The 27430-nt window shown below is 39.6% G+C and overlaps 1 protein-coding gene across 3 annotated transcripts in view; it reads left to right on the top strand.

The window, feature by feature from the left end:
* Window positions 1-27430, top strand: part of bchs (WD repeat and FYVE domain containing 3 bchs) — a 1877108-nt gene that overhangs the window by 746344 nt on the left and 1103334 nt on the right. For all 3 annotated transcript variants that reach the window (XM_090389621.1, XM_090389619.1, XM_090389620.1), the window contains exon 32: window positions 15461-15575. In XM_090389621.1, the coding sequence (XP_090245747.1) occupies window positions 15461-15575 (115 nt within the window). The remainder of the gene's footprint in view (window positions 1-15460; window positions 15576-27430) is intronic.

Raw genomic sequence — 27430 nt, 5'->3', positions numbered from 1 at the left:
CTTGACCATAAGTAACAATAATAATAATAATAGCAATTGGACATAACCAACCCATGCAATTGGTATGACTACCCGAGACATGGTCATGGGATGGAAAAAATTCCCATATGAAAAGGAGTACAACTGTTTTTATTAATAATAGAAGTTCATGTCCCACTTCAATGGGAAAAAATCACAAAGATCGCTTCCTTGGACCTACCTTCCACAAGGTCTAAGTGATGGCTGAGGCAGAGAATGGCGCCATCTGGTGTCGTGACATAAATACCATTTTGCCCACTGGATGCAAAAGCCAAAACAGGACCAAATTCATAGCTGGATGAAGATGAGAAGTAGAAATATTGAACACTCTTCGTCGAGTAGGATAGGGCCTTGCTTTCAGGCCTTAGGCAGAGGAGTTGGTTCGAAAAGTCAGAGTCAATCTGATAGTGGAGTGAGTGGTGCTGTCTCCTATATGGCTACCACAGCCGAAGGGCAAGACCACCCAGTCCAACCATCAGTGCGTGATTACTAGAGTGCTGCGTTAGTGACCACCCAGGAACAAAGAAGAAGACAATGCATGAAGTGTGGAGTATCGAAATGAATGCATTCGTCATGCGAACCTAATACGAAGTCACAAAGCTGGAGACAGACGTGACAATGTACAGGACGAAACTACACACTAAGTGGTTGGACCTGTTCCCGAACAGCAAATACCAGACCAGGGATGGACAGCAAATACCAGACCAGGGATAAAGAAGAACCTGATAGCTCTTGCAATCCTAGAAAAAATCAGGCAGGAGGAGGATGAGAGTGACGAACTACAAACAAATGAATATGGACATAATGGAACAAGATACAGAGGATAGAGGAAGAACAGCAAGTACAAGAACTTCAACTAGGAGCAGCCAAAATAGAAAAGATTAGATTGCAGTATCCAGAATAGAAGAAAAAAGGTGGAAGAAAGCCCTAACAGAATTCAAGGGAATGGACCCCCACAAAAACTCACACCAAAGAGAATTCTGTGGACTCTAGTGCGTGCCATTTGCCTGGCTTCCTTGTGACTTTGTAGATCAGTCCTGTTTTCCTTCAAGTAATCCGTCAGGTGCTTAACTGCTTTCTTCTGTTGTTTAGTTCCATTTGTCAAACCCCTCCCTCATTCTTTCCAGGTTTTGATCAGTCTCTCAATGCCCAAATTCAGGTAGGTAGTATTGGCAGCTCTTAGTCATCGCTATCCTGATTGATCTCATAATCTCCAGCTGAATGCTGATCCACTCAGTTATCCCAAAGGAGTATGTTAGTACTGGGACTGGATAAGTGTTTATGGCTCTGATCATGTTTCCAAAATTCAGCTTTGATTTTAGCAAGATTCTGTCTCTGATGGTGTTTCGCATTCAGGCCAGGATCATCACCCAGATATTTGTAGCCCTCTCCTTATGTCATAGCTTCAATCTCTTCAGCCTGATAGTTTCAGCCAACTGCATTTCCATAATGCAATCCATTGGCATACCTTTGTCTAGGCCAAATTGCCTCCAGGTGTCAGTGCTGAAATGTTTGTGGTAGCTGTTGCTCAGTAGCTGTTGCAATTGATTCTGAGTTGTGTCATAGATATTTGTTATCATGGATGTGCATCATGCAAGTGGGAGGACAGGTTCTTCTTCCCTTCTTTTAGGTTATATCTGTACTTGCTGTTGTTAAGCATGGTGGACAGTGGGTTGAGTGCTAGATAGAACCACAGTGGGCTAGGGTCATATCCTTGGAATATTCCTCTTCTGATGATGATCAGTCTGATCAGGACGTTCTTGACCATGATGGTGGTTATTAATTTCGCCATGGTTGCTTGTAAGCAGTGTGTCAACATTAGGTTGACTTTGTAGATCTTTGTTGTAGAAGTAGGCTGTGGTTGCAGTGCTTCTTGTAGGTTTTTTTCATAATGTGTTCATGATCCTTGCAGCCTTTGTTTATCTGCTTACATCCCTTCTGCTGCTCAGCAATGATGTTCTGACTTGCGAAATGATCTGATATCTTCTTGGTCTTGCAACTGGTCAGAATCTTGTACATTGCTGTGAGATGGGTGTTTGCACTGTGTGTGTTAGTAATGGCCACATGGTGCAAGGGAGCCTATGGCTTATGCTGTACCAGCAAAAAAATAAAAAATAATAATAATTATAAGAAGAAAATTTTAAAGAAATAAATAATTAATAAAAGAAAAGGAAATAGCCAACCTGTGCGTTTCCCTCCTTCCTTAGGAAACTATCCATCTGACCTTTGAATTTCCCAAACTGTCATCCTCTACCTGTAAGTTACCTATTTAGGTAACTTATTCCACTAATTTATAACTCACTGGCTAAAATAAAACTTCCTGCAATCCAGTCTAAACATCTCCTCCCATATCTAGAATCATTTATAACTGTAAAAATTTTGTACTCAATAATTTTACTCATGCCACTCAGAGCTTATACACCTCAATCAAATCTCTTCAAAGTTGCCTAGTTTCCAAGCTCTGCAACCCACATATTCAAAGACTTTCCTCAAATGGACGCCCTTTTGCCGTACTCATCAGGTGAGTTACCCATCTTTGGACCCTTTCAAGAAGAAGCTCTTTCTTTCGGTGTGGTCTCCATATTGAACGTAGTATTCCACGTGTGGTCTAACAGTAACCTTATATAATGGGATTATGATGTCCTTATCTTTACTAGCAAATGTTCGATAAATCATTGATAGGACATCATGCGTCTTCCTTGCAACCTGTCTACAATGTTCAGAGAACTTCATGTTTGACCATATTGTAACACTCAAGTCCCTTTCCTCCACTACTGGCTTTAGATCAGCTCCACCAAATGTATAAGTTATTTTGGGGTTACTATTCCCCCATGTGTAATACTTTACACTTTGCTGGATTAAAGCATAGCTGCCATTTTTCTAACCATCCCTGAAGTCTATTTTAGGTCACTCTGAAAAACCTCTGCTTGGCAGTGATCATTAACTAATGTACCACTCTTTACATCATCTACAAATTTATACATTACACCCTCTATCCTTCATTGGTATCATTTATTAAAATAAAAAAAACAGTAGTTGTCCTAATAATGATCCTTGGGGAACCCTACTTCTTACATCTTCTTACACCAATCTGAAAAAACCCCAGGGGCTCACATCTGGTGAGTATGGGCTTGGCACACCCAGGGTCCTGAGCTGGATATCATGGATATCATCATTCTTCTCTTTCTTGGTGATTCCCTTCTACTTCTGACCCTTGTTCTCTCTCTCTCTCTCTCTCTCTCACACACAGGGTAATTCAGAATTTTTTTTGGCTGGTGCAGTATAAACCTCAGGCTTCCTTGCACCATATGCACCATATAGCTAATAATAATAATGACCATTTATCACAACCCTCTGCCTCCTGCACTGAAGCCATCCTGCTATCCATCTAAGGATTTTTCCCTGTGATTCCAACCTGTTCCAGCTTATAAAGTAACTGCTCATGTGGGACTGAGTCAAATGCTTTACTGAAATCCAAATAAACAATGTCAAAATTATTCTCTAAATCCAGCTCACGAGTGACTGTCAAAATAGCTAACTATATTTGTTAAACACGATTTTCCTTTTACAAGACCATGCTGAGTATCCTTCAGAATTCCATTTCTATCTAAATGATCCTGAATTCCACCCTTGATCATTGCCTCCATGATTTTCCCTACTAATGAAGTTAGACTGACCGGTCGATAATTTTCTACTTCACTCCTAGAACCTCCCTTATGTTTTGGAGATACAATGACCCCCGCTTAACGCTGATAATTCGTTCCAGAAAAACAGAGCACTAAGTGAATCCGCGCTAAGTGAGGATTCAATCTCACCAAATCAGAACTGCTCGATAACTGAACTAGATGATCTTATCTTACAACTACCTTCTCCTTTCTGCATATTGGGTGATTTTAATGCGCATCACCAGTTATGGGGAACTTTATATACAGACAACCGGGGACGCACGATAGAGTCTTTTCTTGTAAAGCATAATATCACACTGCTGAACACAGGCTCCGACACCTATGTCCATTTTCCAACAGGCTGAACTTCTGCTATAGATCTGTCATTATGCTCACCAATGTTATTTCCAGATTTCGATTGGAGAGTTTCAGAAAATCCATTAAACAGTGACCATTTTCCTATAATCTGTAAGCTCTGCACAAGAAGAAACTTACCAGTAAGTGGTCGAACTAAGTGGAAATTCTCAAAAGCTGACTGGAATAAATATGCATCAAGCGTTACACTAGATGATGATATTATCCATCATCACTCCATAGATGATGCCGTTAAACACATCACAGAACAAATGCTGGCGGCAGCTGCTACAGCCATTCCTAAAACTTCAATTAAAGGATCCAAACACAAAAATTACTGGTGGAATTCGGCATGTGACACTGCTAAGGGTGAAAAGAACAAGGCATGGAATCAGTTCCGAAAAAATCCAACCACTGCCAATCTGATTATCTACAAGAAACTTAAAGCCCAGGCCCAATACATCCGGCGAAAAGCTAAAAAAGAGTCTTGGATTCGTTTTGCTTCATCAGTCACTAAAGACTCAAGTGCAGGACTGATCTGGCGGAAAATAAGATGCCTTGCCTTACTGAAAGTCTCCATCAATTCCCTCCTCTATCATCGTCTATAAAGGACAAGAGGTAACCCTTCCCGAGAATATTGCAAACATCCTCGCAGAATCTTTTGCTCACCATTCTGCATCAACCTCATATGATCCAACTTTCTTAAAAGCCAAATCAGTAGATGAAAAATATAAAATAAAATTCAGAACGAAGTCAGCCCTCTCTTATAATGAACCACTCACCATATATGAATTAGAAGAATCTTTAAAAAAATCAGCCAATAGTGCACCTGGTCCAGACGGCATATACTACTTAATGTTAAAAAATCTAAATGAGAAAACTCGTTATTCTCTCCTGAAACTTTTCAACCGAATATTTGTCGCAAATTACTTTCCCCTATCCTGGCGCCATTCTGTAGTTCTACCCATTCCAAAAACAGGAAAAGACCAATCAGACCCACATAATTATAGGCCAATCTCACTTACTAGCTGCTTAGGTAAGACTCTGGAAAAAATGGTACATCGTCGCCTCACCTGGTATCTGGAAACTCAAACTACTGTGAACAACGATCAGTTTGGATTTCGTAAAAACAGATCTACCTTAGACCTTATGATAAAGGCTGAGGCAAATGTGCGAAATACATTCATAAAAAACGAACATTTGGTTATGGTGAGCTTAGATATAGAGAAAGCCTTTGAAACTACGTGGCGGCATGGCATCCTTCGTGACCTGCATGCCCTAGGATTAAGATGACATTTACCAGCATTAATTCAGAGCTTTCTCGAATATCGAACTCTCCAGGTCGGTTATCGAGGTATACTCTCCAAAATCTACATACAGGAAGAAGGAGTCCCACAAGGGTCAGTCCTTAGTGCCACACTCTTCACAGTTAGAATACACACTCTAACAACAACCATACCGAATTCAGTAGAAACTTATCTTTATGCCAATGACCTCACTATATCCAGTCACTCACAAAATATGTACTCTATTGAAAGGAAACTCCAACTATCAATAAATAAAATACAAACGTGGATGTCACAAAATGGTTATAGACTGTCACCAGAGAAAACTGTCGCTATACACTTCTGCAAGAAGCGAAAACTGCACCCTGATCCTGAATTGCACCTGGGAAATCATGCTATTCCAGTTAATGACAATATTAGATTCTTAGGTTTAATATTAGATAAGAAATTAAACTTCCTGAAACACATACAGCATGTACGAACTATTTGTTTGAAGAAAATGAATATTCTTAGAGTGCTTTCTGCGATGTCATGTGGAGCTGACTGACTCTCCCTTCTTCACCTGTATAAAACTATAATCCTATCCAGACTAGACTATGGTGCACCCGTATATGACTCAGCTATAAAATCAGCATTACAGTCCCTAAATACCATTCAACATATTGCACTTAGAATAGCTCTAGGTGCCTTCTGAACGTCGCCAGTCCAGAGTCTTTATATTGATGCACGTGAACCTCCATTATCGTTTCGGAGACAGATGCTGCTGCTTATGTACGCTGCCAAACTTCGGAGTATGCCCTCACATCCCATCTGGCCTTACGTGTTTACTCCGTCTTTCCAAAATTTATACAGAAATAAACCAAATGAAAATAAACCTGCTGGAATCAGATTGAAAGATGTACAGAATTGGAGTGTCCCACTAAACAATATCCACCCAGACACGAGAGAAATTGAGCCTCCATGGTCCAATTTCACACCTTTAATCAATGAATACTTTCAAAAGTGGGGAAAACAGGCGTTGGACAATCAAAATATACAGCAGCTACATTCAGCTCATGCATCAGCAAACACTCACTGTCTTCAAATATATACCGATGGATCCAAATCTGATACAGATGTAGGTGCTGCAGTAGTTCTTCCAACTTGTGCAATCTCTGAAAAACATTTCCCAAGTTGCAGTATTTACACCGCTGAACTCAATGCAATAAAAATGGCTATCAAACATGTCAACAACAGGTCTAATGAAGAAATTATAATCTATACCGGTTCCTTGAGTACAGTAACTTCTTTACAACATAAATGTCCGAACTCTCATCCTATTCTGAAAAAATAAGAGCTCAGCTAATTAATCTCGCAAAATATAACACAGAGGTAAGGTTCTGCTGGATTCATGGGCATGCTGGAATCCAGGGAAATGAGAAAGCAGATCAAGCAGCAAAAAATCCAGTCAACCCCGTATCTTCACTTGCCTCGATTCCTTATATGGACTGTAAACTTATCATAAAACAGTTATGTATTGACCAATGGACATCAGTATGGCAGCAACAGACCCACAATAAACTTTTCCAAATAAAGAAAAAGCCACAATACTGGAAATCTAGTTCACGATTAAACAGAAGAGAAGAGGTTGTCCTTGCAAGGACACGCATTGGGCATACCTATCTCACCCACCTCCATTTGTTGACAGGGGTGAACCTCCTCACTGTCGTCATTGTTCGGCCCTACTTACAGTGAAACACATTCTCCTCGAGTGTCCTTACAGTCATGTTGCCCGATTAACAAATTTTAAATCGGTTTTAACCCAAAACAATTCATTAGAGATGAACCATATTCTCAGTGATGACGCAAATCTATCCGATTTATTTAGTTTTTTAAAACAAATTCATTTATTCGAACTTATCTGACATATGACTGGAAAAAAAAAAAAAAAAAAAAATCATTTGCACAATTACTGTGACAGGCACAATTTGGCCTTAGTTGCCCTTGTGCCAATAAACTTCCATTTAAACCAACCATCTCCCCCTCAACCACCCCTTTATCCATAGCAGCAATTTGCCTCCAATGCCACACTGCTCCAATTTGTGCAGCAGTCTTCCATGCACAACAGTATCAAAAGCCTTTCTAAGATCCAAGTATCTAATATCAAAGTTATTCCCTGCATCCAGTTCTTTTGTGACTGCATCATAGTATCCAATCAAGTTGGTCAGGCAAGACTTCCCCTTAACAAAACCATGCTGTGTCCGAGGAACTGAAGTCTTGTCTAGATGATCCTGCAGTGCTCCTTTAACCAGTGCCTCCATTAATTTTTCTATGGGTACCTCCCCTGAGTCCAAAGAAGCTCTCATAATTATGGTTAAGGGTTTGCTTACTTCCTTTGCTGCCTCCTTTAATATAACTGGATAGATGCCATCCACCCCAGGTGCCTTTCTTGTGTTTATCTTCAACAATTTCTCCTCCACATTACTCTCAGTTATTACAAGATTATCTAGCTTACTGCCATAGTTGAATACACCTCTGGCATTCCCCTCGCTGAATAACTCCTCATGTGTGAATGTCAATGCAAAATATTCATTTAGTTTGTTAGCTACCTGAGCAGGATCATCAACTGTTGGACCATTGATATCAAGTGGACCAATCTGATTCATCCCATTCCTTCTTGAGTTTACATAAGTAAAGAACTCTTTGCTGTTTTTCTTTGCATCCCTTGCGAAAGATTTCTCGTAATCTGCCTTCACCTGCCTAATCTCCTTTGTAACTTGGTTACAGATCAACTTATATCTATCATAGGCTTCTGTGTCACGTGTTAATTTATATGTATCCGAAGTATTTTTCTTCTCTGTCATATGTCTCATTAGCTCATCTGACATCCATTTAGGCCTAAACCTTGAACAATATTTCTTAGTTGGTATGTAAAGCCTAATAGCTTCCAAGATAAGTTCTTTGAATGCTTCCCATTTTGAATTTGCTGTTGGTAACATCATCAGTTGGTCCCACTGTATAGAATTTAAATACTGTCTCAGACATTAGAATTTAAATACTGTCTCAGACATTTAAATACTGTCTCAGACATTGTCCATCGTAGTTGCCTTTACGAAAGCAATAACCCTTCCCTTTACCCCTAATGGTAGTTATCTCTGAGTAAATCCCACTTCAGCACACTGTGATCACTGCCACCTAGTGGTTTGGATTTCTGCTTTAGTATGGCATGGGTCTTTGTGCTGTCCATTCCCTTGAATTCTGTTAGAGCCTTCTTCCATTCTTCTATTCTGTATATCACAGTATCATCTCTTTCTACCTTGACTCTCCCGGTGTGTACTTCTTGTATTTGACTTTCCTCTTCCTCTAGTTCTTGTTCTGTTTTGTCCGTATTCCTTGTTCTTTGTTGTTGGTTACTCACATCCTGCTTGGTTTTTTCTAAGATTGCTGGATCTATCAGGTTCTTCTTGGCGATGGTGCATGTCTTACGTGCTATTTGCTGTTCAGTGACCGAAACAGTAGGCGCCTCCATAGCCAGGTGGGAAGGAGCAGCAGTGCGTAGCACATGCTTCTTGATTAGACCGGGGTTCGAGCCCGTCACCACCAAATATGGAGGATGCGGAAAGGTCAGGGAATGACCACCGCATATCCCGGAGCAATATGGCCTTAGTTGCTAATGCTCCTAAAAACCAAACAACAAACAAACCGAAACAGTCGGGTTATTATTATTATAGAAACACTTTTCAGAAGAACATTTTCTTCTTTTATGGGATTTTTTTCCACCCTGTGATGGTTATTGGTACCAAGTGCATGTGGTGGTTGGTTGTGCCCAGTGACTCTTACTATTATAATAGTCACTGTAAGTATTCTATGGGATGCCTATTGTTGCTGCGATTTTTTTTTAAAACTGTGATGGTTATTGGTATCAAGTGCATGGTGTGGTTGGTTGTGCCCATTACTAGTATAATAGTCACTGTAAGTATTCTATGGGATGCCTATTGTTGCTAGGTTCTTATGGAAGCACTTTGGCACCATGCCACTGGTTGACACGATGATCAGGACATCATACTTGTTCCATATGCCACATATCCTTGACTTATTGTCTTATGTGTCAGTGCTTCCTTATCGTTTCCTCATATGATTTCCAGAGGTTGCTGGTGTTGGGCACTGCTATGTTGATCAGATATAGCCATTTCCTTCTTGTTAATGAGGGTTATGTCTGGTTTGTTGTGTGTGATCATCTTGTCTGTTATGATGGCATGGTCCCAGTGTAGTATGTGAGTATAGGTCTCTGTTACTGCCTGAAGCTTGTCCTTGTAATATGGTAAACTTTCTTTGACTGGCTAGTATTTTTGCGCTAGCTTCTGGTGTATTATCATGACTGCCTGGTCGTGTCTATGAGTGTAGTCTGTGTGGGTGAACAGACTGCATCCTGTGGTGATATGCTGGATTGTTTCTGGTGCCAGGAAGCATCAGCATTTGTCATCCATTACACAAAGGTCCTTTGTTGTATTTCCTGTAGTTCCTAGTCCTGGATGGCTAACATAAATTGTTTGGTCTCATGGAAGAGCCTTCTGTTCATGAGTGATGACGCAGTGGTATCCATCTTATCTATGTAGTCTTGATGTGGAGGTCATTGTAGTGTCTGCCATGGAGTATGTTCTTCTTTGCCCATCTGTCTATTTGTTTCTTCTGTCGGCGCCTCAGTGGGCAGAAGCAGCAGTGCGTAGCGCACGCTTCTTGATTAGACTGGGGTTCGAGCCCATGACCCTCAAATATGGAGGATGCGGAAAGGTCAAGGGAATGACCACCGCATATCCCCGGAGCAATATGGCCTTAGTTGCTAATGCTCCTAAAAACCAAATAATAATAACAAATAACGATTTTTTCTGACTATGTGAGTGTGATCTCCTTGTTGATGCTGAGTGTTCTGTGTCATTTGTTTATTAGCATTTTAGCATTAGCATTAGTAGAGGCATTTGATGCAAGAAAGCAAGCTTTGCAGCATAAGCCAAAAAAAAAAAAAAAAAAAAAAAAACCCCACTTCCACTTCACCCCTCTGTTCGTTCAAAATACCTGTCCAGCTAAGCCTTAAACTTATTTAGGCTATCAACCTCCACCACAAGGGATGGGAGTCTGTTCCATCAACCAACCACCCGCTGGCTAAAGGCAAATTTCCGCACATCTATCCTACATCTGTCTTTCCTCAATTTGAATTTATGCCCTCTCAGGTGATTTTTCTGAGCTAGAGGAAGAATCCAATCAGCATTGTGCATGCTTAAACCATTCAAGGCTTTATACACCTCTATCAGATCACCTCGCTGGTGCCTAGTCTCCAGACACTGTAATTTGCAAAACTTAAGCCTTTCTTCGTAAGAGCACCCCTTTGTTCCATTCACTAATCTTGTTGCCCTTCTCTGTACTCGTTCCAGCAGCTCTACATCCTTCTTGAAATGAGGCCTCCAGACCTGTATACAGTACTCTAGGTGTGGCCTGACCATTGCCTTATACAATGGAATAATCACCTCCTTATCCCTGCTGGAAAAATTCCTGTATATCATTGACAATACTCCATGAGCTACTCTTGCAGCCCGTCTGCACTGCTCAGAGAACTTCATATCTGCCTGCACAACCACCCCCAAGTCCCTTTCATTCTCTACCACTGTCAGTGTAGTACCACAGAGTTGATACGTTGCTCTGGGGTTGCTGTTTCCCATGTGTAGTACTTTACATTTGTCAATATTAAACTTCATTTGCCACCTCTCAGCCCATCTGCTCAACCTTTCCAGATCCTGTTGCAGCAGCATAGTGTCAGTAGTGTCCTTGACAACCCTGCCAACCTTTGTATCATCTGCAAACTTGGACATTAAGCTTGATATACCATCATCAATATCATTTATAAATACAGAAAACAATAATGGACCCAACACTGAGCCCTGAGGGACTCCACTAATAACATTAGTCCACGATGAGCAGTGTCCATTGATTACCACTCTCTGTCTTCTCCCCCTCAACCACCCCTTTATCCATAGCAGCAATTTGCCTCCAATGTCACACTGCTCCAATTTGTATAGCAGTCTTCCATGTGCAACAGTATCAAAAGCCTTTCTAAGATCCAAGTATATAATATCAAAGTTATTCCCTGCATCCAGTTCTTTTGTGACTGCATCATAGTATCCAATCAAGTTGGTCAGGCAAGACTTCCCCTTAACAAAACCATGCTGTGTCTGAGCTATAACTGAAGTCTTGTCTAAATGATCCTGCAGTGCTTCTTTAACCAGTGCCTCCATTAATTTTCCTGGAACAGAAGTTAAGCTCACAGGTCTATAATTACTTGTGTCAGCCTTTGATCCTCCTTTGTGAATTGGGGTCACATTTGCACATTTTCAGTCTATGGGTACCTCCCCTGGGTCCAAGGAAGCTCTCATAATTATGGCTAAGGGTTTGCTTACTTCCTTTGCTGCCTCCTTTAATATAACTGGATAGATCCCATCCATCCCTGGTGCCTTTCTTGTGTTTATCTTCAACAGTTTCTCCTCCACTTTACTCCCAGTTATTTCAAGATTCTGTAGCTTACTGCTAGAGTTGAATACACCTCTGGCATTCCCCTTGCTGAATAACTCCTCATGTGTGAATGTCGATGCAAAATATTCATTTAGTTTGTTAGCTACCTGAGCAGGATCATCAACAGTTGACCCATCAATATCAAGTGGACCAATCTGATTCATCCCCTTCCTTCTAGAGTTTACATAAGTAAAGAACTCTTTGCTGTTTTTCTTTGCATCCCTTGCCAAAGATTTCTCGTAATCTGCCTTCGCCTGCCTAACCTCCTTTGTAACTTGGTTGCATATGAACTTGTATCTATCATAGGCTTCTGTGTCATGTGTTAACTTGTAAGTATCCCATGCATTTTTCTTCTCTGCCATATGCCTCATTAGTTCATTTGACATCCATTTTGGCCTAAACCTTGAACAATATTTCTTAGTTGGTATGTAAAGCCTAGTAGCTTCCAAGATAAGTTCTTTGAATGCTTCCCATTTTGAATTTGCTGTTGGTAACATCATCAGTTGGTCCCACTGTATAGAATTTAAATACTGTCTCAGTCCATCGTAGTCGCCTTTACGGAAGCAATAACTCTTCCCTTTACCCCTAATGGTAGTTACCTCTTTGAGTAAATCCCACTTCAGCACACTGTGATCACTGCCACCTAGTGGTTCATTTATCTGCAGATTCTTATTGCATGAAGAATCACTGCTGATAATCAAATCAAGAGTATTACTCCCTCTAGTTGCCTCCTGAACATGCTGATGTAGAAAACAATCATCCAATAAATCCACAAAAGCCCTGCTAGTGTGTGAGTAACCAGCCCCCAAATTCCAGTCAATATCTGGGAAATTAAAATCTCCCATTGTAAGACTCTCTGATTTACTGGCCCACTATTTCCCTGTACAGTTCCTTATTATACTCATCAGAGTCATTAGGCCTATAGCACACTCCTACTCTCAATTTTGATCTCCCAATGCTTATGTCACACCAAACTGACTCAACACTGCACTGTCCAGCGATGTCGACTGGCTTCACTTCCTTGGTTTTTATGTGTTTCTTAACTAATAGCATAACCCCTCCCCCCTTCCTCTCCTGTCTATCCTTTCTGTAGACGTTGTACTCCCCAAATTCCAGTTCTGCATCCCTTATATCTGTGTGACACCATGTCTCTGATATCCCAACAATATCTGCCTTTGATGTTTTGAGCAATACCTCAAATTCATCAATATACCTCAAATTTATCTTTCATACCTCAAATTTATCTTTCTTATGGCCTGTGAGATTGGTGCTGTGTTTTCCTGGAAGTAATCTTGCAGGTTCTTAATTGTCTTCTTTCTTTTCTTGTTCATTTAGGTCAGGCTATCCGTTCTTCTGCCTTCTTTACATGCTACGGTCAGTCTCTTGGTGGCTGACTTCAGGTTGTGTTGGCACCTCTTGGTCATCACTATTTTGTTTGATCTCATAACTTCCTCAAGTTCAATGTTGGTCTGATCTATAATCCCAAAGGAGCATGTTAGTACTAGGGCTGCATGAGTGTTTAGGGCTGTGACCATTTTCTCCCCTCCCACTCCATTCAGCTTTGATTTTAGCAAGCTTCTCAGTCTCTGATGGTTTTTCCCGCTCAGGCTGGCCTTAAACTCCTTGAGTTCTAACTGGTGGGCATTCAACCCCAGATATTTGTCTCTCCCTCTCTCTCTCTCTCTCTCTCTCTCTCTCTCTCTCTCTCTCTCTCTCTCTCTCTCTCTCTCTCTGTAATGGCTTCAATCTCCTCACTGGTCCTTGATGCTATCGATGAGTCTTGCATTTGTCTAGGCCAAATTGCATCCTGATGTCAGTGAATTATTATTATTATAAATAAATATATATATTAGGCTACGACTTAGTCAGGAGTGCGAGTGCAGTGGCACACATTTTTTGAGTGCACTGGGGTTCAAGCCCATGACTGCTGAATATGATAAACAGTTGCATTGACATTGGGTGAACGAAACACAAAAAAAAAAAAAAAAAAAACCCAAGAGCATCAGTCCTGGCCAGCTGGCTTGTAAAATTCGGTTGGGCATATCAGCAAGGAGGAATAACAAGTATTCCATCCATGTCGCTGACCCCTAACTGGCACAAACAGTGCAGATAATTTATATATATATATATATATATATATCCATTATTTTAAATTAAATAAAACATAAGCCAGTAGTATGGCAAAAACTGTAGAGCGAAAATTAACATAAAAATAACCCAAATAAACAATCGAACGAAAAGAAAGAATAGATATAAATAGTAGCCCAGAAACCCTAATATAATTTCGATCTTTAAATCCAATTAACAAAAACTATACAAATTTTAGAATAATGCCAATTAGTTATTAATTTAGCGGTACCCCCCCGAGAGGTACCAGTTCCGAAAGACGTGAAATATCACCCAAAGAGGGTTAAAGGAACTACCAAACGATAACAAAATCTCTCTCTCAGTCACATTAAGAAATTCGTGGTCAATGTGGTGGAGTTGCCTATAATTAAATAATTCTTTTTGAGTATAATAATTTTTCATAATGTGAATAGTCTGTTCTATAGTTTATTTTCGCTGCATAAGGACCACCGCCATGCAAATCCTCTGCATTGGTTGATCTATCGGAGAATGGAAGGGTGGTTTGGTTCTTCGATATTTCCGCCTTTGCGATGTTTTGTATGACGATTGAAATGCAGCGATTCCATGACCATTATTGGCCTCGTGGTCCTCTGTCGATATGGGGCATGATGGTCAGTCTATTTTATTTTATTTTAGTTTATTTCGATTTTGTTATCGTTTGGTAGTTCCTTTAACCCTCTTTGGGTGATATTTCACGTCTTTCGGAACTGGTACCTCTCGGGGGGGTACCGCTAAATTAATAACTAATTGGCATTATTCTAAAATTTGTATAGTTTTTGTTAATTGGATTTAAAGATCGAAATTATATTAGGGTTTCTGGGCTACTATTTATATCTATTCTTTCTTTTCGTTCGATTGTTTATTTGGGTTATTTTTATGTTAATTTTCGCTCTACAGTTTTTGCCATACTACTGGCTTATGTTTTATTTAATTTAAAATAATGGATGTATTTCAGCTTCATATGGAGGAATTGCATGTCGCTGCCTCTAATGAATGCTTAATTATTTCTTCATTTTATTATAATTTAACTTTATTTAATATATTGCAATGATAGTATATATATATATATATATACTATTATTATTATTAATTTGCATAACCGTGAACCTATAGAAAGTAGGAGATTTCTCTTGCCGAATTATGTAGTTCATTTAAATTTTAATTACTCTCTCTCTCTCTCTCTCTCTCTCTCTCTCTCTCTCTCTCTCTCTCTCTCTCTCTCTAAGTCACATTAAGAAATTCGTGGTCAATGTGGTGGAGTTGCCTATAATTAAATAATTCTTTTTGAGTATAATAATTTTTCATAATGTGAATTTTGAAATTTCTGGTTCTCATGAATGCTGAATACTGAAGAGGTTACTAAATGATTGGCATATAACTTATAAAATGGTAAAATAATTGTTAATATTTGGCATTTAGTTGACTAATTTAAATTCAACTAATGTATCTCTTTTTTCATCTTCATTTCAGATAGCTGCTTGGACTTAACAGAGATGGTTAATGCCCAGAATATTATGTTGAGAAATAGATGTCTGAGACTGTTATTATCACTTGTTTTTACTAATTGTGGAAACACAAATCACCCGTAGGTTGTTCTTTTTTCTCTTTACTTATATTAAAGTTATCGCTAGTTTATATTTATGAAAATTTGAATTTTTTTAATAATTTTTGTGTAAAATGTACTTTTGAAGTGTCTTTGTCAGATTCTGACATTTTAATCAGTATTCTGTTGGCTCGAGGAATTAAGGAATTTTTAAAAATAAGATTATTAAAATTCAGAAATATTTATAGGTTGTGTACTATTCCTTAAATGGATTGATATCCTCCCATATCTACTGCAACACTCGTGGTAAACCTGGAATCCGCAGTATCATATTAATCCTAAAATATGATTGCATTATGTAGGTGAATATGATTTTTCAGATTATCTGTCACAGTGTGGAACCATAATTTAGTCCCTAGGGAATGTTGACTTTCTTCCATTGATGGAGGTGCAGCTTGGAATTCTAATACGATGATGAACTTAATATTAATTGCTAATATCCAATCAAAATTGTCTGACAAATTTGACTGGATACTATGATGTGGTTACAAAGGAACTGGATGCAAAAAATAAATTTGATATCATATACTTGGATTTCAGAAAAGCTTTTGACACTGTTGCACATAGAAGACTACTGTACAAATTGGAGCAGTATGGTATTAAGGATAAGTTGCTACAATGGATAAAAGAGTGGTTGAGTGGGAGAAGACAGAGGGTGGTAATCAATGGATGTTGCTCTTCCTGGACTAATGTTATTAGTGGAGTCCCACAGGGTTCAGTGTTGGGCTCACTGTTGTTTTGTATATTTATCAATGATATTGATGAAGTTATAACAGGCTTAGTGTTGAAGTTTGCAGATAATACAAAGGTTGGCAGGGTTGTTAATGACAGTATTGGCAGTGTGCTACTGCAACAGGATCTAGAAAATTTGGGCAGATGGGCTGAGAAGTAGCAAATGAAGTTTAACCTTGACAAATGCATAATACTGCATATGGGTAGAAGTAACCCCAGAGGAATGTACCAATTGTGTGGTGTTACATTTAAGGTGGCAGAAAATGAAAAGCACCTGGGAGTAATTGTGCAGTCAGATATGAAGTTTTCTGAGCAATGCAGACAGGCTGCAAGAGCAAGTCATGGGGTTTTGTCAATGATATACAGTAATTTTGCTAGCAGGGAAAAGGAGGTGATTATCCCTTTGTATAAGGCAATGGTCAGGCCACGCTTGAGTATTGTGTACAGGTTTGGAGGCCTAATTTTAGGAAGGATATAGATTTGCTTGAGTGTGTACAGAGAAGGGCAGCAAGATTGGTGAGGGGAATGAAGGGATCCTCTTACCGAGAGAGAGAGAGAGAGAGGGGGGGGGGGCTTAAATTTTGCAAATTGCAGCGACTGGAGACTAGGCACCTGCAAGATGATCAGATTGAGGTGTATAAGGCCCTGAATGGGTTGATCACGCTGAATTCTGATAGGATTCTTCCACTTGCTCAGATTGCGAACCTAAGGGGCATAAATTCAAATTGAGGGAAGACAGTTGTAGAATAGATGCGAAAATTTGCCTTTAGCCAATGGATGGTTAATTGCTGGAATAAACTTCCATCTGTTGGTGTTGGTGTGGAAGTTGATAACTTAAATAAATTCAAGGTGGAACTGGACAAACTTTTAGAGAGAATGGTTGTGTGAATGTTTATTATTTTATTTTATTATTTTTTTGTCTGATGCTATATAAGCTCATAAGCTTGCTTTCTTGCAACACATGCCTCTATTACTATTACTATATTCTGGTCAAACTTGGGAGTCAAGTATGTCGAATTTAGGTAAAGTCTGGTCATGCTGTAACAAACAAATTCTGCTTACAATTTTGCTCTGAGGGACTTGAGTAACCCTTGGTATATTTTCTAACTGCAAGATCTAAAAATATTATTATTAGTATGCTGGAATTAATCACGCAATTGTGAACCAATAAGCAAAGGATGTGGTGTTTCATCCACATTGCACAAAGCAACGGCTGAGTCTCTCTGATACTAGGTAATTCTAGGTGGTATATGACTCATCACTGCTTGATATAGATTTAAGGATGAAAACCAAATTTGCTTTCTAGAGTGAAGGTATAACGTCTGACTTGTCTTTCCCATCACGTAGTAAGTGTCATTATTTGAGATTATGATGGAAACAGTGGCAAGGTCTAATATTCTTTATACAGGGTGTTTCAGTTAAACGTTTCAGAACTTCTAAGAGGGGTAGGGTACATCCTGACAACTCGAAATCATATACCAATGGGCAGAATCGAAAATTCCGAGCTTTAGTGCAGGGAATCTTAATTTCGCACAAGAACGCCAAGTTAGTAGGATGGATGATTACACGAACGCAGAGTTAGCCGATATGCATTTGGCGTACGGGGCTGCAAATTGTAGTGGGCCAGCCGCACAGCGTTTGTACGCGGAACGATATCCGACGAGGCGTATTCCCAGTCATAATTTCTTTGCAAGACTGTACCAGAGGTTAGCTGAGAGAGGTTTATTTGAAAGAGCTGACAGGGACAGGGTAAGAACAGCACGGACTCCAGCCGTCGAACAGAATGTGCTGCAGCATATACAGGGGAATCCAAGAACGAGTACACGAAGTCTAGCAAATGCAGTCGGGGTTTCCCATTGCAGCGTCTGGAGGATTCTCCGAGAACAAGACATGCATCCATTTCACGTGCAGCGTGTCCAGACACAGCAACCGGAGGATTATGCACCTCGTATTGCTTTCGCACAGTGGTACCTTGGAAAATGTGCTACAAATCCCCTTTTTCCTGCTGAAGTGTTGTTTTCCGATGAGGCATCCTTCACAAGGGAAGGAATTTTCAACACGCATAACGACCATATCTGGGCGGTCGAGAACCCGCATGCAATACGACGTCGTGCAGCACAGATTCGATTTTCGGTCAATGTATGGGCCGGTATTATGGGAGATCACCTCATCGGACCTTACCTGTTACCGTGTCGTCTAACCGGACCTATCTACTTGATCTTTCTGCAGCAAGTATTGCCACAACTTTTGAGAGATGAACAGATTTCTGCATCGACGCAACAGACAATGTGGTTCCAACACGATGGAGCCCCTGCCCATTATAGCGGAGATGTTCGTAACTACCTGGATGTCACATTTGGTCAACAGTGGATCGGACGTGGTGGTCCCGTGCGTTGGCCTGCTCGGTCACCCGACCTATCATGTCTTGATTTTTATTTCTGGGGGTCATATGAAATCGCTAGTTTATGACACCCCTGTTGACAATGCTGAGGAGCTGGTTGCAAGAATCGCAGTAGCTGCCGAAGAAATTCGAAATTCGCCTGGAGTACTCCAGAATGTTCGGATGTCCATGCGTCGGAGATGTGAGGCGTGCATTGTAGCCCGTGGAAGAAACTTCGAACACACTTTAATCCATGTACCTTTTGCTTCTTTTCATGTATTATTAAAACGATTTCTCACTTATGGTCTCTTTTCTTTATGGTGCTTCTGTGTACAACACCGCTTCAGGAAAGCATTTCCGACCCCACATTGCTATATGATTTCGAGTTGTCAGGATGTACCCTACCCCTCTTAGAAGTTCTGAAACGTTTAACTGAAACACCCTGTATGTCAAAGGTACAGCTTTAAAATGGTTCTCTGATGCCTGTTGCTTAGTGGACTGGTTGGTGTAGAGTTTTGTTTGAAGTAGACTGACAATATCTGCTTTCTAATTCTTTCAGTGTAGTGAATAATGGAGGTTATTTCAGTCTTGCTTTCAGACAGCAGACCTATGTAAATCTATCCTCATCAGAGTACATTTTTATCCCCTTTTGGGTACTATGGGTAGGTTTTAATGGCAGTTTGATATGGATGATAAGTATCATTTGAGCATTGTTCATCCTGTTTCAAGATACCTATTGAATATATAAACGTTCTCACCTTGGATAACCTCATAAGCTCTCCTTTTGCAAAGTTGCTTTTGTTTTTCCTGTAAATGCAAGGATTATAAATAGGTTCTATTAATTTGCATTATTTTCGCAGTTTCTTTTGGTTGTTTTGTAAGTGTAAGGGTTCTGAATTGGTTGTACTACCATTTGAATTATGGCTATCTGTTTTCAGAGTGGAATATAAAAATAAGAACATCTTGTCAGTTGTTCATCAACTGACATCTTGACAGTTTATTGCTGCCAGATTACCGTGGCATCTAGTTTTCCAGTAATAGTTTCTAAGCATAGTCTTTGAGTAACTTTTGGAACTGCATACATATTATAGACAGAAACACCTGACTCTGTGATTACTCTATACACAAATTAGTGTTTTTTGTATACACTCAAATTTTTCTTTAGAACCTTTAGAAACTTAACAGTACCAAATCTCCTATTCTAATTGGTTTAAATCACTTGGTTTTGTTAATATAAGCTATGTTCTTTTCTCAAGCCTTTTTATTTATTTATTTTTTTTTATGTGAACCCCAAACACGAGAGGTATTAGAACCTATAGTACTTAGTACCGTGCTTGGGTTGGAGGTTAAGAAGACGAAAGAATATATTTGTTGACACTGGACTTGAACTTCTGTAGATTGTAATTTTCAGGAAATACGTATGAAGGAAGGTTGTTCCAGAAAACGGCAGTTGAATGAATAAATGAGGAAGATGAAAAGTTGGTTCTGTGGGTTTGAAGTTGGACAGTAAATGGATGTTGGCTGGTGGCGGCACGTGTTCGGACTGTTTTGAAAGAGAGAGCGGGAATTATAGAAGCCAGTTCAGAAGAACAGTTCCCATTAGCATTAGCATTAGTAGAGGCATTTGATGCAAGAAAGCAAGCTTATGCAGCATCAGCCAAAAAAAAAAAAAAAAAAAAACCCACTTCCACTTCACCCCTCTGTTCGTTCAAAATACCTGTCCAGCTGAGCCTTAAACTAATTTAGGCTATCAACCTCCACCACAAGGGATGGCAGTCTGTTCCACCAACCAACCACCCACTGGCTAAAGGCAAATTTCCGCACGTCTATCCTACATCTGTCTTTCCTCAATTTGAATTTATGCCCTCTCAGGTGATTTTTCTGAGCTAGAGGAAGAATCCCATCAGCATTGAGCATGCTCAAACCATTCAAGGCTTTATACACCTCTATCAGATCACCTCGCTGGTGCCTAGTCTCCAGACACTGTAATTTGCAAAACTTAAGCCTTTCTTCGTAAGAGCACCCCTTTGTTCCATTCACTAATCTTGTTGCCCTTCTCTGTACTCGTTCCAGCAGCTCTACATCCTTCTTGAAATGAGGCCTCCAGACCTGTATACAGTACTCTAGGTGTGGCCTGACCATTGCCTTATACAATGGAATAATCACCTCCTTATCCCTGCTGGAAAAATTCCTGTATATCATTGACAATACTCCATGAGCTACTCTTGCAGCCCGTCTGCACTGCTCAGAGAACTTCATATCTGCCTGCACAATCACCCCCAAGTCCCTTTCATTCTCTACCACTGTCAGTGTAGTACCACAGAGTTGATACTTTGCTCTGGGGTTGCTTTTTCCCATGTGTAGTACTTTACATTTGTCAATGTTAAACTTCATTTGCCACCTCTCAGCCGATCTGCTCATCCTTTCCAGATCCTGTTGCAGCAGCATAGTGTCAGTAGTGTCCTTGACAACCCTGCCAACCTTTGTATCATCTGCAAACTTGGACATTAAGCTTGATATACCATCATCAATATCATTTATAAATACAGTAAATGGATGTTGGCTGGTGGCGGCACGTGTTCAGACTGTTTTGAAAGAGAGAGCGGGGAATTATAGAAGCCAGTTCAGAAGAACAGTGCCCATGGAAGTATCTGTAGAAGAGGCATGCAGCAGAAACAGTATGTCTATGAGAAAGCGAGTGGAGAGACTCTGTTAGAGATGAATCATTAATTAACCTAACTGCCCTCTTCTGAATGGGATCAAGAAGCCTGAGAGAGGTTTTGGGTGCGCCACCCCAGATGTGGGAACAATATTCCATGGCAGGGCGGATTTGCGATTTATACAGAGTGAGCAGCTGTTTGGAAGAAAAGTAACGCCGAGCGCGAAAGAGAAAACCAAGTTTTTTAGATTCAGAGGAAGCAATATTTGTAATGTGCTTGTGCCAAGAGAGATTAGAAGTCAGGGTAATCCCCAAAAGAGATATATCATTTTGCCTAGAAATCGGAGTGTCACTAAAGATAAGCATAGGAGCAGAAGAATCCTTTTTGCGAGATATAAGACAAGACTGAGTTTTAGAAGGGTTGAAATCAACTAAGTTGTCTTTGCCCCACTGGAGAATAACCTGAAGATCAGCATTTAAGGAATTGGTAGCAGATTTTCGAGAAGTTGAAGCTGATTGAGCAGGACAAGGTTTCTCAAAATGGAAAGTTGAATGCAATGTGCTATCATCGGCAAAACTATGGATAGGATTTCCAGTCAATGGAAGGAGGTCATTGATATATAAAAGGAAAAGAGTGGGGGAAAGAACTGAACCTTGGGGGACACCGGCATTAGTGGAGAAGTTAGAAGACAGGGAGCCATCTACCATCACCCTCAGTGAGCGATCAGAGAGAAAACTGGATAACCAATTACTAAAAACAGTTGGCAAACCATAAGATGGAAGCTTGTTTAGAAGACCTTTATGCCAAACACGATCAAAAGCCCTTGAGATGTCAAGAGCAACTACTTGTGTTTCACCGAACATTTCCATTGAATTATGCTATTCCCAGATGATGTTATTAATAAGTGCAAACTTATTAAACTTATTAGATATAGTGTTCCCGTAGCCGAGTGGTCAGAGCAGGAGTGCAGTAGCACAAGCTCTTTGAGTAGACCGGGGTTCAAGCCCCTGACTGCTGAATATGGTCGATCTGCCAACCCCACTGGACCAACGTGGCAGATTATGGTCCATTTCCCTCAGCATGAATTTTTGAGGAGGCTTCCATCTTGCAGTGGATTGATAATGGCTGCACTTTACTTTTACTTTTATTAGATATAATTTTCAGGCTCATATCAATGTTATCAAATCCTGTATCATGGTTTACAGAGAATATGTGTATAGGCTAGATGAGATTATATCTGATATAAAGTTATATTATTATAACTTCTCCTTAACACTTGTGGGCAGTGTACTGTTATAAGTAAGATAACTAGTTCTTAAAACAAAATTCCATTCAGATGTTTTTTCTCCATCTATTTTTTATAGAATTTCCTTCAGTGTTTCATTAATGTGTTCCACCATTCAATTAGTTTTTGGGCAGAATGGGGTTGTGAAGAGCCTCTGAATCTTCAATATCTTCTACAACTGGTGGAGAAGCTCAGAGGTAAAATTTGAACCTCTAACAGGTAACATTGTCTTGGACTTCAATAAATGACAGATGATGCCATCATCTGAAATTACTTGAATTAGTGTCCCTGATTTTTGATCAGATTTTGCAAAGGCCTCAGTCCAATGACCACTATCAGGTAGGAAGTTCTTCTGGATGTGAGAGGCAACACTTCAATATCAACTACTATGTTCTGAAAGCTTCTATTAGGAAATAGTACTGGTTGAAGAGATGCCTTGCACCTGAACATATTCCTACAGTGACAGTTATAACAGGCCTTTACATACCCAATGATTTCTTCTCATGTGTTTCTCCAGAAATATCTTTCCACTATTCTAGAGAATGATTTCTCAATGCCTAAATATCCTTTAAGTTGTATACTATGATATGATTTCATGATCTATGCTCTCATTCATTGTGGGCCACAATTTAGTCTGAAGTCTTGACTTTATCCATTCTATACTTATAACCTCTTGACTCCAAATATAACTCTCTATTCTCCTGGCCCATCTTCAATTGAGAATAAAGTTCATAGATATCAGAATCCTGATTCTGCTCCTTAGCTATAGTTCTGATATCCCAATTATCTTCATTGGCTGTGGGCTCACATCTGGTAAGTATGGGCTTGGCACACCCAAGGTCATGAGCTGGATATCATCATTCTTCTCTTTCTTGGTAATTCCCTTCTACTTCTGACTCTTGTTTTTCTCTCTCTCTCTCTCTCTCTCTCTCTCTCTCTCTCTCTCTCTCTCTCTCTCTCTCTCTCTCTCTCTCTCTCTCTCTCTCTCAGGGTAATTCAGAAAAAAAATCTTTGGCTAGTGCAGCAGAAACTTCAGGCTTCCTTGTACCATATGGCTAATAATAATATCAATATCATGTCCAAAACTGAGGAGTTTGGTGAAATTCAAGCAGATGCTCTTGACATTTCTAGGTCTTCTGATCATATTTCGCATAAAGGTCTTCTAAACAAGTTCTGATCATATGGATTGCTGACTTTTTTGATGTTTGGCAGCTGGCAGTAGTTGGCTCTCTTGTCTTCTCACTTTTCCACTAATGCTGGTTTTTCCAAAGATTCAGTTTCCTCTCTCCAGCTCTTTTCCTCTTGTATATTAATGACCTTCTTCTACTGACTGAAAATCCTATACATAGTGGCGCCTCCGTAGCCAGGTGGGAAGGAGCAGCAGTGCGTAGCACACGCTTCTTGATTAGACCGGGGTTCGAGCCCGTCACCACCAAATACGGAGGATGCGGAAAGGTCATTCAGGGAATGACCACCGCATATCCCGGAGCAATATGGCCTTAGTTGCTAATGCTCCTAAAAACCAAATAACAACAATAACAACCTATACATAGTTCTGATAATGATAGCATACTGCATTCCACTTTCATGTTTGAGAAACTTGCCCCTGCACACAGCTTCATTTTCTTAGATTCCCACCACCAGTTCCTTAACTGCTGATCTCCAGGTAATTTTACAGTGGGGCAAAGATAGCTTTGTTGATTCCAATCCTTCTAAAACTAAGTCCAGTCTTATACCTTGCAAAAAAGATATTTTTCTGCTCCTGTGCTTATCTTTGATAACACTCAGATCTCTATTAGGGATTACCTTCAATCTTCCTTGGCATAACTTAAATAGAAAGGGTGCAGTAATATTTTCTGTTGCTATTGAGACAGTGCTAGATGGGTTGGAAACTGCTAGCCTGGTGTGGGGTGGGGTACACAGACTAATAGATTAACAGTAGAAACAGGCAAAAGTGAAAGTGAGTCATGCACTGCATCTGTTGGAACATGCAGCAGTCTGGAAAGCAAAAATACTGGGGATTGAAAGTCTGCTGTGGGTCATTGGGGAACAAGGAAATACTTAGGCTGTGTTAGGTAATTAAGAGAAAGAAGATATTCATGTATACATGAATGTACAACAATGCCAGGAGCATAGTAAATAAATTTGATGACTTGAAAGCCCACAGTGTCTGCATTTGATGCAGACACTGTGGGGATATCAGATGTCATTCAGATATAAGGGAAATGCAGAAATTGAATATCGGGAGTACAATGCATGCTGAAAGGACATAGGACATGCAGGACAGGAGGAGGGAGAGATTATGGCTCTTAGTTATGAAGTACGTAAAATCTAAAGCAGTGGATCCAGTCGATGTGGGTGGCCAATGCAATGTTGAGTCAGTTTGGTGTGATAAAAGCAATGGGAAAACAAAAATGAGAGTAGAAGTGTGCTATAGGCTGAATGACTATGATGAGTATGAAGAACAACTGTACAAAGAAATAGAGTGGGCTAGTAAATCTGAATAGGGGATTTTAACTTTTCAGATATTGCAACTTGTAGGTTAGTCACTCACACACTAGCAAGATTTTATTATTAATCTTTATTATGATTAATAATAAAATCAATTGCAAATTTATTATTATTATGAAAAAAAGTGGCACAGTAAATGGTTGTGCAGATGTGTGTATTATTACTTTGTTACTGTTGTTGAGATAAACCTGTATTATTTGCTTATTGAGGTAGTCTGTGAGTTACGACAGGATTCTCTTGGGTCTTTGCAGAACCATTCCCTTGAATTCAGCTATGGTCTCTTCCACTCTTCTCTTATTATTATTTTACTGTTATGTGGCATATATTATTATTATTATTATTATTATATTATTTTTATTTTTATATATTTTTATTTTTTTATTATTATTATTAGTGGCATATGATGCAAGGTAGCTTATAAAGCATCAGCCGAAAGGTTTTCTACAATAGCATGTTAGAGAGACAATGAGACAGAACAATACTCTTGATCTGATTATCAGCAGTGATTCTTCATGCATGCAGAACCTGCATAAAAAGAACTACTGGGTGGCAGTGATCACAGTGTGCCGATATAGGATTTACTTAAAGATGGAACTACCATAAGTGCTTAAGGAAGGGGTTTTTGTTTTTGTAAAGGAGGCTGCTGTGTTGTCAGACAGTTTTTAACAAAATTTTTCATACAAACTTTCTAAGTTTTTAATATCAAAGCTTGGGCTAAAATGGATGTCAGATGAACTATTCAGATTTATTGCAAGGAAAAAACATACATTGGATGCATATAAATTATCAGATGATACAGAATCCTATGGTAGATATAAACTAGTCTGCAGTGAAGTCAGAAAATAGGTTTAGCATGCAAAGGCAGAACACATGAAATCTTGTGTAAAGAATGCCAAGAAAAGAAGCAAAATGCCTTTACTCATATTAACAGTGGAAGGAAGGGGTTGAATCCTGAGGCGGATGGAATCCATCCAGTTATATTAAAGGAGGCTGCAAAGGAGGTAAGCAAACCCTTAGCCATGATTATGAGGATATCCTTGCATTTAGTGGAAATCGCTGTTGGTTGGAGATATGCGAAAGTATCCCCAGTTCACGAGGCAAGGGGGGAGAGATCAAAGCGTGATGTGAGTAATTACAGACCTGATTGCTTAACTTCTGTTCAAGGAAAATAATGGAGTCGCTGTTTAAAGATGTAATGCAGGACCATCTAGACGGGAGGGCAGTTATTTAAGAGGGCAGTATATTTAAGCCTCAGCTAGGATTTGTAAGGGAATATCTTATCTGTTTAATTTGATTGGATATTATGATGCAGTGATAGAGGAACCAGATACAAAAATTTTTTTTCATAATATATACTTGTATTTTAAGAAAGCTTTCAATACTGTAGCACCCATAAAACAGCCGTACAAATTGGAGCAGTGTGGCATTAATAGAAAGTTATTGTTATAACCCCAGGGGCTCACATCTGGTGAGTATGGGCTTGGCACACCCAGGGTCCTGAGCTGGATATCATCATTTTTCTCTTTCTTGGTGACTCCTTTACTATATATATATATATATATATATATATATATGCGTGTGTGTGTGTGTGTGTGTGTGTATGTATTTATTTATTTATTAATGCAATGTATTTATTAATGATATTGATGATTGTGTATATATCAGGCTTACTGTCTCAATTTGCAGATGGCACAAAGGTTGAGGGGATTGTTAATGACAGTTAATATTGCAAAAAGATCCAGAAAAGTTTTGCAGATTGGCTGAAAAACGGCAATTGAAGTTTAGCATTGACAAGGGATTTGACATTGAGAATTACTGCATATTGGCAGCAGTAATCCCAGAGTAACATTCAAACTGTGTAGTATTACACTCAGGGTAGTGGAAAATGAAAAAGACCTGGGAGTAATTGTGCAATCAGATATGAAGTTCTCTGAGTAGTACAGACAGTCTGTCTGGACAGCTCATGAGATTTCGTTAATGATATACAGGAATTTTGCTAGTAGGAATAAGGAGGTGGCTATCCCATTGTATAAGGCACTTCTCAGGTCACATCTTGAGTACTGCATACAGGTCTGGAGGCCTCATTTTAGGAAGGATGTAGAGCTGCTGGAATGAGTGGAGAGAAGGGCAACAAGATTGGTGACTGCAACGAAAGGTTGCTGTTACCAAGAATGGCTTAAGTTCTGCAAATTACAGAGTCTAGAGACAAGGCATCCACAATGTGATCTGATTGAGATGTTTAAGGCTTTGAATGGCTTGAACAAACTCA

This window comes from Mastigoproctus giganteus, chromosome 2, assembly GCF_048544385.1.
Source record: "Mastigoproctus giganteus isolate SK-2022 chromosome 2, ASM4854438v1, whole genome shotgun sequence".
In the NCBI taxonomy this organism is placed as follows: Eukaryota; Metazoa; Arthropoda; class Arachnida; order Uropygi; family Thelyphonidae; genus Mastigoproctus; species Mastigoproctus giganteus.
The sequence above is the reverse complement of the archived record's forward strand: the minus strand, read 5'-3'. Positions and strand labels throughout refer to the sequence as shown.